The sequence below is a fragment of the Brachypodium distachyon genome, chromosome 3 (assembly GCF_000005505.3).
Source record: "Brachypodium distachyon strain Bd21 chromosome 3, Brachypodium_distachyon_v3.0, whole genome shotgun sequence".
Lineage (NCBI taxonomy): Eukaryota > Viridiplantae > Streptophyta > Magnoliopsida > Poales > Poaceae > Brachypodium > Brachypodium distachyon.
The window spans coordinates 41,389,843-41,404,927 of NC_016133.3; the positions used below are offsets into that span (position 1 = coordinate 41,389,843).

At 48.3% G+C, this 15,085-nt stretch overlaps 4 protein-coding genes across 11 annotated transcripts; 2 read left to right on the top strand and 2 right to left on the bottom strand.

Annotated features, from left to right (window-relative positions):
* Positions 1-889: 889 nt before the first annotated feature.
* Positions 890-1,906, top strand: LOC100832359 (nuclear transcription factor Y subunit C-6). Its single transcript, XM_003574652.4, has one exon. It carries the CDS (start codon positions 1,051-1,053, stop codon positions 1,654-1,656), a length of 606 nt encoding a protein of 201 aa, XP_003574700.1. The 5' UTR covers positions 890-1,050; the 3' UTR covers positions 1,657-1,906.
* Positions 1,907-3,567: 1,661 nt separating this feature from the next.
* LOC100824811 lies at positions 3,568-4,873 on the bottom strand. Its single transcript, XM_010236953.3, has one exon. The coding sequence runs from the start codon at positions 4,700-4,702 to the stop codon at positions 4,007-4,009; it is 696 nt and encodes a 231-aa protein (XP_010235255.1). The 5' UTR covers positions 4,703-4,873; the 3' UTR covers positions 3,568-4,006.
* Positions 4,874-6,384: 1,511 nt separating this feature from the next.
* LOC100825111 (protein RAFTIN 1B) lies at positions 6,385-8,893 on the top strand. 2 transcript variants are annotated; one of them, XM_010236954.2, is made up of 3 exons: positions 6,385-7,249; positions 7,360-7,497; positions 7,618-8,893. In XM_010236954.2, exons 1-3 carry the CDS (start codon positions 7,135-7,137, stop codon positions 8,628-8,630), a joined length of 1,266 nt encoding a protein of 421 aa, XP_010235256.1. In that variant the 5' UTR covers positions 6,385-7,134; the 3' UTR covers positions 8,631-8,893. The 2 variants fall into 2 exon arrangements, with proteins under 2 accessions (XP_010235256.1, XP_010235257.1); XM_010236955.2 differs by having other exon boundaries at positions 6,389-7,249; positions 7,371-7,497.
* Positions 8,894-9,043: 150 nt separating this feature from the next.
* Positions 9,044-15,079, bottom strand: LOC100832674 (F-box protein At-B). Of its 7 annotated transcripts, none has more exons than XM_024460635.1 (5): positions 14,676-15,079; positions 12,034-14,587; positions 11,742-11,947; positions 10,779-10,878; positions 9,044-10,583 (listed from the first exon to the last, which is right to left on the bottom strand). In XM_024460635.1, exons 2-5 carry the CDS (start codon positions 12,250-12,252, stop codon positions 9,258-9,260), a joined length of 1,851 nt encoding a protein of 616 aa, XP_024316403.1. In that variant the 5' UTR covers positions 12,253-14,587; positions 14,676-15,079; the 3' UTR covers positions 9,044-9,257. The 7 variants fall into 7 exon arrangements, with proteins under 7 accessions (XP_024316403.1, XP_014756930.1, XP_024316404.1 ...); XM_014901444.2 differs by having other exon boundaries at positions 12,034-12,929; positions 14,671-15,079; XM_024460636.1 differs by having other exon boundaries at positions 12,034-14,544; positions 14,671-15,079.
* Between the last annotated feature and the right edge of the window lie 6 nt (positions 15,080-15,085).

A 15,085-nucleotide genomic window follows, 5' to 3' on the forward strand; every position in this document is an offset into this window, starting at 1 on the left:
CAAATCAACACATGAAAAAAGGCAACTCATAATGCTGCAAAAAAGGAAAAGAAAGCATAGAAAATAAGATGGAATAGAGACGTACTGCCGCAACGTATGTGCAGCCTCCCAAAGTGAGGTTTGACATTGAAGACAAAGCTTTTGATTTAACCTTATCCTTTTGGTATTTCATAACACTCTCGATAAACCACTTATGACCGAATGATGCCCAATTATAATTCCTCACATCACTAGGGACAAGTAAGGAACCCAAGTACATGATGCTGGGATACGTACTTGAATTGGGACACAAAAAAGTAGAGAGGAACACAACCATAAAGCAGATGAAGTATTTGTCATCTGGAAGATCGTTGGTGAGGAGCATTTTGCCAAATTGTTTGATAGTAGTCAGCTCGGAAAAACCCATCAATGACAGAAAATGTTCCTTTGCACCCTCAAGATCAACTTTCACATCCAACCCAGTATTTGGTAGCCCAATAACTTCTGAAAATATGTCTGCACCTAGATGGATAACACCATTCTCAACAATAATGTCGCAGCTCTCCGGATGAATGTGATCAGCTATCCATTGAGCGAAAGAATGAGGGCGCCAGAAGAATTAAGGTGGAAAACAAAGGAAATCCAGAATCAAAGATAATCACAGAAAACAAAGGGGCGCCAGCAGTCAAATGTAATCTTATTCACTGACTAGATAAGTTAAATTATCAGTATTTACAACCGAAGATACCTAGGTGGCGCTCGCTGTCATCTTAGTCAGCGTTAATGCGATGTGGACGGCAGATATTTAAAACTGCCTTCGACGCCACACGTCGCCCACTGCCACCTGCCACCCTACCATCCGAAAAATGTTTTAATCTCGCAATTAAAATCCAGAAAGCAAACTCTAATAAATCCCCCCACCCAAACACATCCCCCGGATCGAAGAACCAAACCCCCTTCCTTCGTTCCCCATTTCCTCCTCCGCATCGGCAGCAGCAAACCAAACCCAATCGAGCCTCACTCGCTCGACACCTCACCCCCTCCCGAAACCCTAGCGCGGCGAACGAGCGAATGGAGCCCAAATCCACCACCCCTCCGCCGCCGGCCCCCGTGCTGGGCGCGCCCGTGGGGTACCCTCCGGCCGCCGTCTACCCGCCCTCCGCCGCCGCTGCCGGCTACCCGCACGCGCCGGCGCTCTACGCCCCCCCGCCTCCTCCTCCCCCCGCCGCCGCGTCGCAGCAGGCCGCCGCGGCGCAGCAGCAGCAGCTCCAGATGTTCTGGGCGGAGCAGTACCGCGAGATCGAGGCCACCACGGACTTCAAGAACCACAACCTGCCCCTCGCCCGCATCAAGAAGATCATGAAGGCCGACGAGGACGTGCGCATGATCGCCGCCGAGGCCCCCGTCGTCTTCGCCCGCGCATGCGAGATGTTCATCCTCGAGCTCACCCACCGCGGCTGGGCGCACGCCGAGGAGAACAAGCGCCGCACGCTGCAGAAGTCCGACATCGCCGCGGCAATCGCCCGCACCGAGGTCTTCGACTTCCTTGTTGACATCGTGCCGAGGGACGAGGCCAAGGACGCCGAGGCTGCTGCCGTTGCTGCCGGCATGCCCCACCCTGCTGCCGGCATGCCCACCGCCGACTCCATGGCCTACTACTACGTCCCGCCGCAGTAACTGTACTATGTTCTATTAGCCAGTTTTAATTATGTTCAGATCGTGCTGTTGTTTTAGTGCTCCTATGTTTGTTTGTTCGCCGCATAATAACTACGTGATGATGTTGTGATCATTTGAGGGGCCTTCTCTCTCTGGTATAAGCGATTTCATTCGAGGCAAGGTTGTTGTGATTGAGGCAGGCTGTATGATGCTGATGACGCGTTCACCTAACTTTAACATGATATAATTATCTCTCACCGTCCTTGGTTAATTGCTGTTCATCTTCACTTGCAGTGGGATAGCTTGATGTATATTCCCTTAAGTTTATATCATTCCACTTTAGGATTTTGGATGGAAAATCAAAGAGTGCAATGATTTGAGCCAGATTTTGTGCAAAATTGAGCTTCTGTGTTCATATTTAATTGGTATGGATTTTGTCCTACTCTGTGTTGGTTAGATGAACATGTTTGTTAGTGCATCTTGTTAATGCTCGTGAGCAGTATTTCTCCTCTTTTTGTAAGTGGTAAGTATTCAAGATTTGGATAAAGTAATACTGGTCTGTTTATCATATTACTATACTACTATGTACTAGTACAAATTAAGTCCTGCATATGTGACAGTCTGATGCTGTAAGGTTGTAGACACTTTTGAAATTTTCTTAGTTTAATCTGATTCTTCATGTCATTTGCAAAATATGTTGGACTAGGATATTTGCAATGCAAACTCTTCACATTCTGTGTTACGTGTTTAATTAGGCTTTACTGTGTTTCTTCTTTTAAGCTCCTTGTTCTAAAGGGCATGTGGGTCCATTGCAAACCTAACTTAGGAAACTCTGTAGTTTCAGCATGTATGATTATGATACTTGTGTCGATCTGTGAGCACCGAGCAGCGCTGGTACTCATAGAGGTGATCTGGAGATTAATGCCCGTATATTAGAGATGCAAGCAGATCCTGCTTCTAAGTCAATCTCCAAATCCACAATCAAATATAAGTACTACTAACATTTGACAAGTGAATTTAAAGATTGACTTGGTAGCGGGTATGAGCAGGATCTAGCTTGCATCCCTACCGTCTATCTCTCTGAGCCTTTTACTTTATTTTATTAAATTCGTCATATGATATATATGTTCATATGTATACTTACTTGACAGGGTTCATGGTACTCAAATTTCAGATATACTACATCTCAAGAACTGGCAATTTAAACAAGGCTTGTGATCTTTCTCTGCTAATCATATTCATACTTGTCATCTAGTACTTGACAAGTTCGAGCAAAACAAATTTCTGAAACCTCAAAACAGAAAACAAGATGCACAAATTCAAGCAAACATTTTTCTCTCACACCCCAAACCTAAAAGCATGATGCACAGCACATAACGGTTTTTGGTTATTGCAAAATCGGATATGAATCCTAGGACTAGACATTCCCAATGCGAACTGCTGACATGATTAGTTTAACTGTGCTTTGCTCTATTTTCTTCAAGTTGCCAGTCCTTCAGGTTCAGGGCATCTGGGCCCCCCCTTCATATTTTTCAGAAGCTAGAGTTCTAACTTCTGAACATCTTACCCGAAGTATGTTCTGTGGAGCAACATATATGTTGTTCATGGCTAAATAATTGGGAAAGCATCGAAAATCATTGTGGGGTTTACCAGTAGTCCAGTACTAGTAAACCATAGGAAATGAGTTTTTGTCTCCGATTCAGGTGCAATATTGTTGTGATTTCGCTGCTCTATAATTTTGTTGGTATGTAAATTAGATTCAGAAATACAGGTGAACTTGCAACAGCATGCTGAAATCATAATTCTGGGGTTGTCAAAACAACAGGATCGCAGATTGAATCCGGTTGTCTTACTAGCTAAATAGAAAATGACACGTCAATTCTGCAAGAATCAAGAACAAAATAATGGCACCAAGAATGAAGAACAGATGGATTTAATCAAGAACAGAAGGATGGCATCAAGAATCAAGAATAACCATTTGTACTTGAAGTTCGATCTGCCTAAATCGAAGAGACAGTTGAAGTACTGGAGGAGAAGTTCAGCCAGACAGTAACCACGACTTGCCATGCCAAGCATGGGGTCAGAATAACCATATGAGCATTTCATGTTGAGCTGCGGCTGCTATGAATGAATTATACAAATAAGCTATGAATTGTAACCAAAAAAAAATTAAGGCCCTTGGAACATCTCAGGCCGGGGAAATAGAATGTTCTGAAATCTGAATTCTCTCTCTAGCCATCGGAGCACAAGCAGTGATCTGTCCTATGCAAACAACACCTTGCGTTCCCCAATCCTCTCCCATTTCTTCAGAATCAACCCTGCAACTCGACTAAACTGAACTGTCCCAGAACTTATCGGGATCTGCGGGGTTCTAGGCGCAGAGGATGAGCTTGCCGGAGGGCAGGGCGGCGGCGGCGACGGCGAGGAGGCAGGCGGTGACGATGTTCCGGTAGCACCACCGGAGCGGGCCCCAGGCGCCGGCGCCCTCAACGCTGGCGCAGCAGTTGGCCCTGGCGCCCACGCCCCACTGCGGCTCCTTGGACAGGTCGAACGCCGCGCCTTTCGTCCGCAGCTCCTGCACGCACCGCGCGAGCGCCCGGGCGTCGCCGCGCTCCCGGCGCAGCCTGCGCGCGGCGCGCCAGTACGCGCGCACCCGGAGCTGCACGGCGGTGGCGATCGCCAGGGAGGTCGCCAGCGACAGCGACGACGGCGCCCACCACCTCCTGCAGGCGCCGCCTTCCCCGGCATCGGCGGAGACGGAGGAGGCGGCGAAGAGGAGCGCGAGGGAGAGGCCGTGGAGCGCGAGGAAGGCGGCGCAGAGGTAGAAGGCGTCCCGCCGGGCCGCGTCCATGCGGGCCTCGAGCGCGCAGGCGCGGCGGCCGAGGCGGGACTCCTCCCGCTGCCAGAGCTTGAGGAGAAGCAGGTGGCCACCGCTGCTCGCGATCTCGCCCAGCGGGTGGTGCGCCGCAGCCGCCGCCGCCTTGCCGAGGAACGCGCTGGCGGCGGCGGGCTCGGCTCCGTCGCCCGTGACCGGGATCTCCACGACGTGGGAACCGTCCTTGGCCATCGGGGGAGAAACGTTTGGAAGCTTTGGAGTCTGATGTGAGATTGGGAATGGGGATCGGGAGGCAGAAGTGGAAGCGGGGAGTTGGAAGCGTGATGATCCAGTGATGTTGTCGGCGCGTGGTCAAGGGGCTCGTGCGTCCAACGGTCGAGTGCTTTAGTTAGAGGCAGGCAACGGTCGGATTTTTTTTTTTGCTGGGTCTTAATTACTCAGTGAGTTGCGACTTCTTTCTATAGGAACCTGATGTGGATGTCCAATTTCCATAGAAATTCCCGTGGGAAATAGTTAAGGGTTCCTCTTAAGATTAGCAGATTTTTGTGGCTTGTTGCACATCAAAGCATTTTGGCCAGGGACAAACGTTAAAATTTTCGTCTTCGGAAGATTGTCCAACGAGTGTCAAGCTGCACGTCAGTGTGCAGAAGTGGGTGAGGCAAACACGCATCGCGCATTTCGTGGGAAGCAGGAGGGCACGCCCGGCCGGCCGGTGCACCCGGGAGGATTTCTCATACGCAGGCATTGCAACGAAGAGCGAAGGATATCATATCCAGCGGATGTCACGTCCAGGATTTTATTCTCTCGTACGTGCCACGGATTCCACGCGATCGATACTGTATATCGCACACCTCACAACCGGATTTCTTTCTGTTTCGTGTCACCGTCGACGCGCGTACGGGAATAACAAAAGTAGCTTAGCTAAATATGTTCTTTTGCATGTGCTAGCGCTCTCCTATCCTATCCACTGCGATTTCGTTACTATGTCAGAACAAAATTACCGCGTCGGGATTTTTCTGTTTGGTGTCGTGTCACCGTCGAAGGTACGGGAACTGGAAGAGAGCAATTTTGTTCTTTTGCATGTGCGGTTCATGCGATTTGGTGGGATATTTGGATGGATGGACGTTCAAAGTATATATTGACAGCATAGGGAAATTGTTCGTCTATTATGTGACAACATTTGAGATTCAGATTCAATGAGTGCGTAGAGAAACAAACGGACAAAATTAGCTTTAAATGGTGCCTGATTAAAATCATACTTTGTAACTACTATCCTTAGCATAGTTTGCCTTTTTCTTTGGAATTCCAATGCACGAATTGATTGAATTTAGATTTGAAAATTTTGTGGCAGGTAAATGAATCTGGTGTTTATGGTAAAAAAATAAATTTATTCCAATGCACGAATTGATTGAATTTAGTTTTTTATTCATTTTTTCCAAATTAAAAGAGCACTCAATTGAACCAAAACTGGTATAATAAGTTTTAGGGTGAGTCTGGCATTGCGTTAGATTAGGATAATTCTGCCTATTTTACTATTTAGCTAACAAAAGTTTTGTCTGTTTTCGTGTGTCTTTTCTCACAACAAATCATACAATAAGTTCAATACAACACAGTTCAACAACCAAAACACAGCCTTAAAGTTTTCCTTGCATAGTGGATGTTTGTTTAATGATGTTGCTACATTTTTTAGATTTAATCTCAAAAGAAATTCGAAATTTCATAACTTTAAAATAACAAATTGTAGGCTTAGGGCAAGTCCAGCAGTTCTCCTAAAATATCTCCCCTATATTTCAAAATGAGGAACTCCTCTAAAAATATTTTCCCCTAAAAATTGTCCAACTCCAGCAGTTCTCCTAAAAGATCTCACATATTCTATATTTTAAGAATTTTGTGTAACTACCATTTTCTTTTTCTTTTCTTTTTTTTCATTGGATTTCTCCCTCTCCCTCTATTTCTTCCCCACCGAGCCGTCTCTGCTTCCTCCTTTCTTCCCCACCGAGCCGTCAGCCGCCCCTGCTCCTTCTCCCCAAATCCCGGCAAGCCAGCCCGCCCGCGCCTCACCTCCACCTCGAGAAGAACCGCGACGCTTCCACGAAGCTCCCGCCGCATTCACCTTGGTGCCCCGCGCCCCCACGCTCCCCCGCATCGGAGCTCCATGCCGCCGGCCGCTCGCCGTCGCCGACAGCTGCTTCCCAACCTCCTCTGACCCAGCCGCCAAGTCTAGGAGCACCGCGCCGCTGCCAGGAATCTCCTGCTGCCCTCGAATCGAATCCCCGCCAACCAGAGCCGCCCCGCCTCAAAGCTCTGTCCCGGCCAAAGCTCGTCGCCATCACTAGCTTCTTCCGGAGTCAGATCCGTGTGGTGGCGGGAGGAAGCCAGCGGTTGCTCCCTCGCGCGGATAGGGGAGGGCTCGGGCGCCCCGATTTTTAGGGGAGAAGGAGAGGAGAATAGGGGACGCGGATTTTTTAGGAAAGTGATAAGGGAACTGCTGGAGAGCTGTTTTGGCCGTTTTTCTCCTAAAAATCGGATCAGGGAGGGTATAAGGGGACTGCTGGACTTGCTCTTAGTACGCAATGTCCTACTGCACCTTATTACCATGTCCCCCAGATAAGATGGATCCATTTCTCGTCGAGCCGACTAGCTAGGCCTATAAGTACCCGGCCATGATCGTATCAACATTCCCACGTACAACGCTCTCGATCGCCCCTCTCCTCAAGCAACGCGCGTCCAATGGCGCGCTTCCTCGTCCTCGCCTTCCTCGCAGCCACCGTGGTCGCGGTAATGATCAAACAATTAGCCACTAGGCTACATCTCCTTCTCCATCTTCGCATGACATAATTCACTGATGACATAAGATTAACTCCAAACTGATGCTAATTAATGCTTAGCGTACGTTCAGGCTGGATGGCAGCTGGGCCAGGCGGCGCCGGCGACGTCGACGGCCGAGGTGTTCTGGCGCGCCGCTCTGCCGGACTCGCCCCTTCCGGACGCCATCCTCCGCCTCCTCCGCCCTGCACCGGCTGCTGGTCTGTCGTTCAATCCATCTCGTCTTCCACTCTTCCTCCTTGGTTAATAATCTCCATGCTGATCTCATATGATGGATGGAATTCATGGTTGATGCATGGATTGTTGTGTTGCGTGTGCAGAGACCGGCTTCGTGAGCAGAGGAGCTGAGGAGGAGGAGGCGACCAACAAGCCCCCCTTCAACTACCAAGACTACAAGCGCCCCTCCGGCAATGGCGCCGCCTCCCGCGCAAGGAGTGACTCGCCGTTCGGGTACGACTACAAGAAGCAGGCGCCGAGCAGCAGCAAACGCCAAGCCTCCACCGGCCCGCCGCCGTCGCCGTTCATGTACGCCTACAAGACGGCGAGCGCTGCCGGCGGCGGTAAGCCTAAGCCGCCCAAGCCCGCGCCCTCGCCCTTCATGTACGCCTACGACAAGAAGAAGGCGTCAACCGCGACGGGCGCCAACGGCAAGGCGCCGACGGTCTTCTTCCACGAGGAGGCGGTGCGCGTTGGCGAGAGGCTCCGCTTCCACTTCCCGCCGGCTTCCCCGGCCCCACTCGGCCTCCTCCCGCGCCACGTGGCCGACTCCATCCCCTTCGCGACCACGTCCCTCCCGGCCGCCATGGCCACGCTCGGCGTCGCCCCGGACTCCGCCATGGCGCGCCGCATGGAGGCGACGCTCAGCACCTGCGACGACGACGCGCCAACCATAGCCGGCGAGTCCAAGTTCTGCGCGGCGTCCCTGGAAGCACTGGTGGAAGGCGCCATGGCGTCGCTGGGCGCCAGCGACATCAGGCCGCTCACGTCCCGGGTACCGCGGGCCGGCGCGCCGGCCCAGACGTACGCGGTCCGGGCCGTGCGGGCCGTGGAGGGCGGGCCGGTCTTCGTGGCCTGCCACGACGAGCCCTACCCGTACGCCGTGTACCGGTGCCACACCACGGGCCCGGCCAGGGCCTACGTCGTCGACATGGACGGCGACGGCGGGGACAAGGTGACGCTGGCCACCGTGTGCCACACCGACACGTCGCTGTGGAACCCGGAGCACGTGTCCTTCCAGCTCCTCGGCACCGAGCCCGGCGGCGCGCCCGTGTGCCACCTCATGCCCTACGGCCACGTGCTCTGGGCCAAGGACGTGAAGCGCTCTCCGGCGTGAGTGTCCCCCGGCCGGCCGGCTCTCTCTGCATTTCTCGCCCTAAATTTGTGTTCGAATCGGTGTAGTACGTACGTAGTGATCTGCCTACGCTATTATGTTATCTTTCATGTCAGTCTCTCTATCGCCTGCTCTACTGTACCCCGACACTAGATGATCACCTGAGCAGCGTTTGCAATAAAATTACAGCGACAATTAAGTGTCCAGTGAGCAACGTATGCACATTGGCATCACATTTGTCATTTACAACCTGTTATTTGCAGTGCTTCCGTTGTATAGCTGAGACCACAAGATTGATCACTTTCACAGGATAACTGGATAGGTTACATTTGTAGGCCCGTGGCTCATACTGTCACATACGTTTGCAAATCTAAATTTGGTGTCTCTGCTTTGCATTCTCAAAGAAAGTCAGCAGATGAGAACGAAAGAAAGCTGCAATATACATAAAATTGCCAGAACAAATAAATCAGTTTACTGTTACAATACAACATGAGCAAACAATCGGGCAGTCCTACGCAATGTTTGCTGATAATACAAACACATACTGAGAAAAGACAAGTTTAATGCTGTTACATAATGGAACACAAGAGATTACAACATCAGCCGGAACGGCAGGACTGAGAATGCATATTACTGGGCCTGGGCACGGACGTCACGATGGCACTGGTTCCTGCATCCCATCTCGCAGGCATTGGCACATATCGTTAAGCCTGGCCTCCGCTCCAGGATCTCTGCAACAGTCGGAGTGTTGCCACGACGTTCCAGCACGTTCTTACCAACACCGAGCCACCGTAGGCCTCGAAACAATGGCAGATCAAACTGCCTCAGGAAGCTGCGCGACAACCTAGAACAATAGGAGAGATCAAGCATTCTTAAGGGATTTTTATGCTGCACCGAACCCAGAATTTCGAGACATTGATCAGTGAACAGGAGGTTGTTTCGGAGACACAGGCTGTATATCTGTTCGCAGTGCTTGGCGATCAGTGAGACAGCTCTACCTGATATCCTTGGTACATTCCCAATATCAAGCATGACCAAAGTTTTGTTGATGGTGCCACTCCCACACAACAGGGAACCTATGCCGTTGTTGGTGATCCTTCTGCACCCTCTCAGACATAAGGAAGATATTGGGCAGCTACCATGACCGATTGCTGATAAACCTGCATCGGTAATGTCAGATCCAGCAAGGTCCAGTAGAGTTAACTTGGAAAGGTGGCAGATGGAAGACAGGCCAGAGTCTGCAATGCTCCTGCAACCGGAAAAATCAAGAACCTCCAAGTTGGTGCAGGATGAGAGAGATATGGCTGTTTCACTGGTTACGAGACCACAACACACCAACCTCACTTCTGTAATCTTTGTAGCTGTCTCATCAAGATCGAGGCACGTCAAGTCTGACAAGCATGAGGCAGTACTGACCTCAAATTTCTTCAGGTCCTTGCAAGAGTGGAGAAGGGCTGCATATCCAGCATCTCTAACTTTAGAGAACCCACCAAGTCTAATGGTTTGGAGTTTCTTGCATCCTTCAGCAAGCATCAGTATCCCAAAGTCATTTACCCTTCTGAAGGTGGACGAACAGTTCTGCTTACCACGCGTCAGAGATAAATGTGTCAAGTTCTTGCATATGCCAATTGCCTGGAGCCCAATATTGGAAAGATCATTGTGCAAATCTGTTTCACTCCCTGGGTTGTCTTCTAGGCAGAGCTCAAGCAAGTTTGAGAGACTCGTAGTGATGAAGGTAATAAGTTCATCTGTTATTATATCAAGAACTAAAGAGAGTGATTCTAGGCTGTCACTGAAGGGTGTCTTCAGAGATGGGCTTACAGGAAAGAGTATCTTCGCCTGCCAATTAGTCACATACTGTAGCAAAAGTACCTTGATGGTACCAGGAATAACAGGCACCAAAGAATCAAAATCAATGAAGCCTGGAGCTAGCAGAGGAAACTTCAAGGAAACATTCTGCGTTAATAGATTCAAAAAGAACACAGATTAGGCACAGCAGCAACCAAATTAACTAATATTACTTAACTTTACATGCTTTAGTACTCAAAGACACTCAACATAAAAACTATTCAAATATATATTTCGCTATGAAATGGCCATCTTTCTATATTAGGAAGGGTATCATGCTCTTATCCGACAAAGATATCTCACCTCCAAGTAATCACATCCTTTGAAGATGTGCGCTATGGAGTTACGGCAGATCGCAAAACTTTCACTGCCTTCCGAAATTGCCATCTCCAGCGTAATTGATCTGAATATAAATACAGGTTTCAGTATGCTTAGACTTCTCACATTTGGGTCAAGATGAGAACGTATCATTTTCATAGAAACAGACATAACCAGTCACTGTGACATCCACAAATATACAGATCAAATGTCTCCACGTTCATAGCACCTAAGCGAATTTCCTTAGCAAATATGCAAGGCCGATCCTAACATATCAGAGGGCCTGGGGCAAGACAACGATGTGGTCTATTATTTATGAGGAAATGCTCAAAATGCTTTCTATTTTAATTGGAACAATAGTATTCAGTACTCCCTCCGATCCATAATAAGTGTCTCAGACTTAGTACAACTTTGTACACTAAGTTAGTACAAAATCTGAGACACTTATTATGGATCGGAGGGGGTACATAACATAAAACATAAATCACTGCAGTCTAAGTTTTCAAAAGTTCTCCCTCCGTCAGAAAAAATCGGACATGATTTATCAGGACAAGACTTTGACCAACAATTACTCCATTAATAAGTACTCCCTCTGATCCTAAATTCTTGACTCAAATTTTCCCAAATATGGATGTATCTATTCTTAAAAAGCGTCTAGATAGATGTAATATTTCGACAACAATTTAGGATCGGAGGGAGTATATGGTTTTGCGATACAAAATCAAATCACAAGTGAGTGACTATTGAATATGAATCTAATAACATAAATTTTACTTCGCATAAGTTCCCTGTAGCGGTGTACTAACAATCAAAATACACCTATATTTCTGAACGAAAGGAGTACATATCACAGAACACAAAATACTCCTTAGGATACCCAGAAAACTACCGCTAATCTGAAATGTATTATCATGCATAGACAGGCAAACCGATGTTTAAAAACCATACCTTAAGTTGGTGCATCTCCCACCAATCGCTACAAAGAGGAACGCGGAGAACGATGAGCACTTGAGCAGCGAGAGCTCGTGCAGGCTCCCCTTGGCGATGGCCGCGACGGCAGAGTCGTCTAGGAGGCTGCAATTGACCGTGAGGCTGCGGAGCGTGTCATTGCCGGCGAGAATCCTGTTCAGAATAGCATTCGTCGGCGGAAACTCCTGCGACAGCGACCCAAACCCCAGGATTAAGCGGAGACCGTCAGGCGGGAGGCCGGGAGCGCGAGAGAGGGGAGAGAGAGGCTCACCGAGAGGTCTAGGGATGTGACAGAGGACAAGGCGGCGCCGGCAGCGCTCCGGAGGGCGCGGCAGGATGCGGCGGCGGAGCAGGCGCCCTCCAGCCCCACCCGGCCGACCACCTCGACCAGAAGCGCCTCGGGGAGCGTGTCTACCAAGCCCCCTCCAACGCTTCCGGAGGCCTCGCCGCCGCCCCCGTCGCCATCGCCGGCGCGGGGTCTCTTCTCCATTGCTCCTTCCCGGTTGCTTTCAGAATTCAGACCTAGCTAGAGTCTGAAGAAGAAAGGCAGATGCGCGGAGACCGTCCACGGATATACCACCAGAATTGGGGCCCCACGCTTGTGTGTATGACACCTGGGCCCGGGTGAGAACCCACTCTGCTGTCTCATTTAGTTGCCTTATTTTTTTTTCTGTCATTAGCGCCTGTTTAGTTTTCAAAATCATGCTCCGATGTACTAATGTAACATAACTTTTGAAATAGAGTTTGACACACGACAACCAACAGCCATGTGCTTCCTTCTAGAACGAAAGCATGATTTCAACTATCAAGAAAACAAAAGCTTGAGAGAACATAATTAAAAATCTTTCAGATAAATGAAACAGCAAGGCAATAAAAATGTAAATACCAGATCACTTATATTGTCAATGATCAAGTCAGTCTCGAATATGAATAATGTTCAGATGAATACCCATCATGCACTCAATAAACTATAATGAGATATTGACAAAAGGTATACAAACAAATTATTTCAACCTTATAAACTCATAGAATCAGATGTCGCGGGGGCCGCCAGCATTCGCAGCCGCTTATTCATACTCAATGCCACAAGGGTAGCAATCAGAATCAGAATGCGCACTGCTATCATCCTGGTCAGACCCAGCATCGGTGCCACCTTGAACACATAAGCTTGAGAAAAAAAAAGATTAAGGAGCAACAAAATATCCAATTAATCAACTTCATGAATAGATAGGGGAATAGATACATGCAAGTTCAACCACCTTAAATACGCAGCAAGTTCAAAACCTTATGTCCATAAATGATAGTGATTTATACTAGCGAACCACCCTAAAAGCAGAAAACAACCACATAGATTCAGAGCACATTAGCATCAAAAAATCAACTAGGGGGTAAAACCACTTACATTCAGTGCAGCAATCACTTATGGTAAAAGAACACCCTAGAATCAGAAAATAACCATGAAATGAAAATGGATCATTTACCTAGATTAGATTCAGTGAAACGCACATAAGCAAGCAAAAATGAATCAAGTACAGTGCACATTACTCTTGATTCATAGACCTTAGTCCTTATAGTCAACTAGAGTCCCTAGAATTAGTTTCAGAATCAACCCCAAGATTTTGAGGTTAACATGAATTGTACCCGTGTTTTAGATAAATTGCACCTATTGCAATTATAGTGAGGTCACAGTGCAAAAAAAATATAATTAACAGCCAAAAAGGCAGAGATTTCAAGATTTTGAGGAGTAGAAGCCAACAAAACCTACAAAATAGGCTACTGCTAATGCACTGTATACATAAGAATGTTTAGTTAGGTATGCATTTGCTAACCCCAAGATTTACAAATTTTAAAAAGGCTGCAATTAAAGTACCCGGGTAGTGCAAATACCTTGGTCCACAAAATTCAAACATCTCGAGAAATCACGTTGCCCTTAATGTGCATGCATTTAACAAAATTTATGCCTGGGTTAATTTGTGCAATTATAGGTGATTCACAGTGCAAATGCTAGGAATTGCATGGTGCGTGAATCAATCCTTGTAGTAGATTACACCTAATAGCAGCAGAATTTACACATGCCGACAACACATATACTACTACGAAAAATCATTGTACAGTTTGTGAAAAATATATACAAGTTACTTGTGAAAAATGTGCAAGTGCCTATAGATGAAATAACAGATCTAGATGAAAGAACAGAGATGATAGTGACAAAAAAATAGGAACCAAAAAGGCATTCCAAATTATTTCATTAGAATTAGTTTGGTTTACTCTTTGCTATATCTGGACGATTAACACCCTATACTGCAATATCACAACTGGATGATTAACTCCGTATATACATGGGACAGATCTAGATGAGAGAACACAACTGACACTGACAAACCAGAAAAGTTAAAATGTTATCAATAAGACGATCAGTTTCTTCGAACCCTTCTTCGAAATCACCATCACTGGCTCCACCCCTGCTTGTAAAAAGGATTAAAAGCAAAACCTGGAAAACCTAGCAGAATTACAGTGCCGATCACACGATCCGGTTACAAAATCATTGGTTATCATTTTATCACACTACAAAAATTCAGTGGCACGCATGAGTGCATCAAACCTAGGATAAAATCACATACTGACATTATCCAAAATCACACACTAACAAAAACTGAGAGCACGGGATCACACAAAATCACACACATATGGATCCCCGTACCCTTCCTACACGAACAGCAGCCTAGGAGCAAAACGAGCGCACAAAGAGCATCTGCACATCCGTCCGTACACACCTCCCGATCTGTGAGATCTCCTCCAAGCCAAACAAACCAGAAAGACAAAATCTAGATCATGCCAACAAATTTGCTCAGTAAGAAGCGAAATGACAACAGGGATTGATTTTTACAACAAGCTGTTGAATAGGTACCTCACCCAGCTCCAACAAATAGTACTCCTAGCAGAAAAGAGGGGAAGAACACCCCCCCCCCCCTTCCTTGCTTCCCCTGCGCGAGTACTCGGCTGTGAGGGAGTAGAAGGGGCGGCAACGGCGGAGGCCGGAGATGCGGATGGGAAGAGCAGAAGGGATGGCTGGGTGGCGACGGCGCAGCTAGTCGCAGCAGGGGTGGCGACGGCGGCGAGCGCGGCGGCACAGCACAGCAGCAGGGACAACGGCGGCGAGTGCGCAGCGGCGCAGCAACAGCGATGGGGGTAGCGCACGAGTGTAGCAGGGGCCGACGCCGGGGGCGAGCCCGCGGTGGCGGCGCAGCAGGGGCCACGGCGGCGTGAGGCAAGGCGAGTGGTTGGGACGGGAGCAGCGACGGGAATGAAGCTGTCGAGACAAA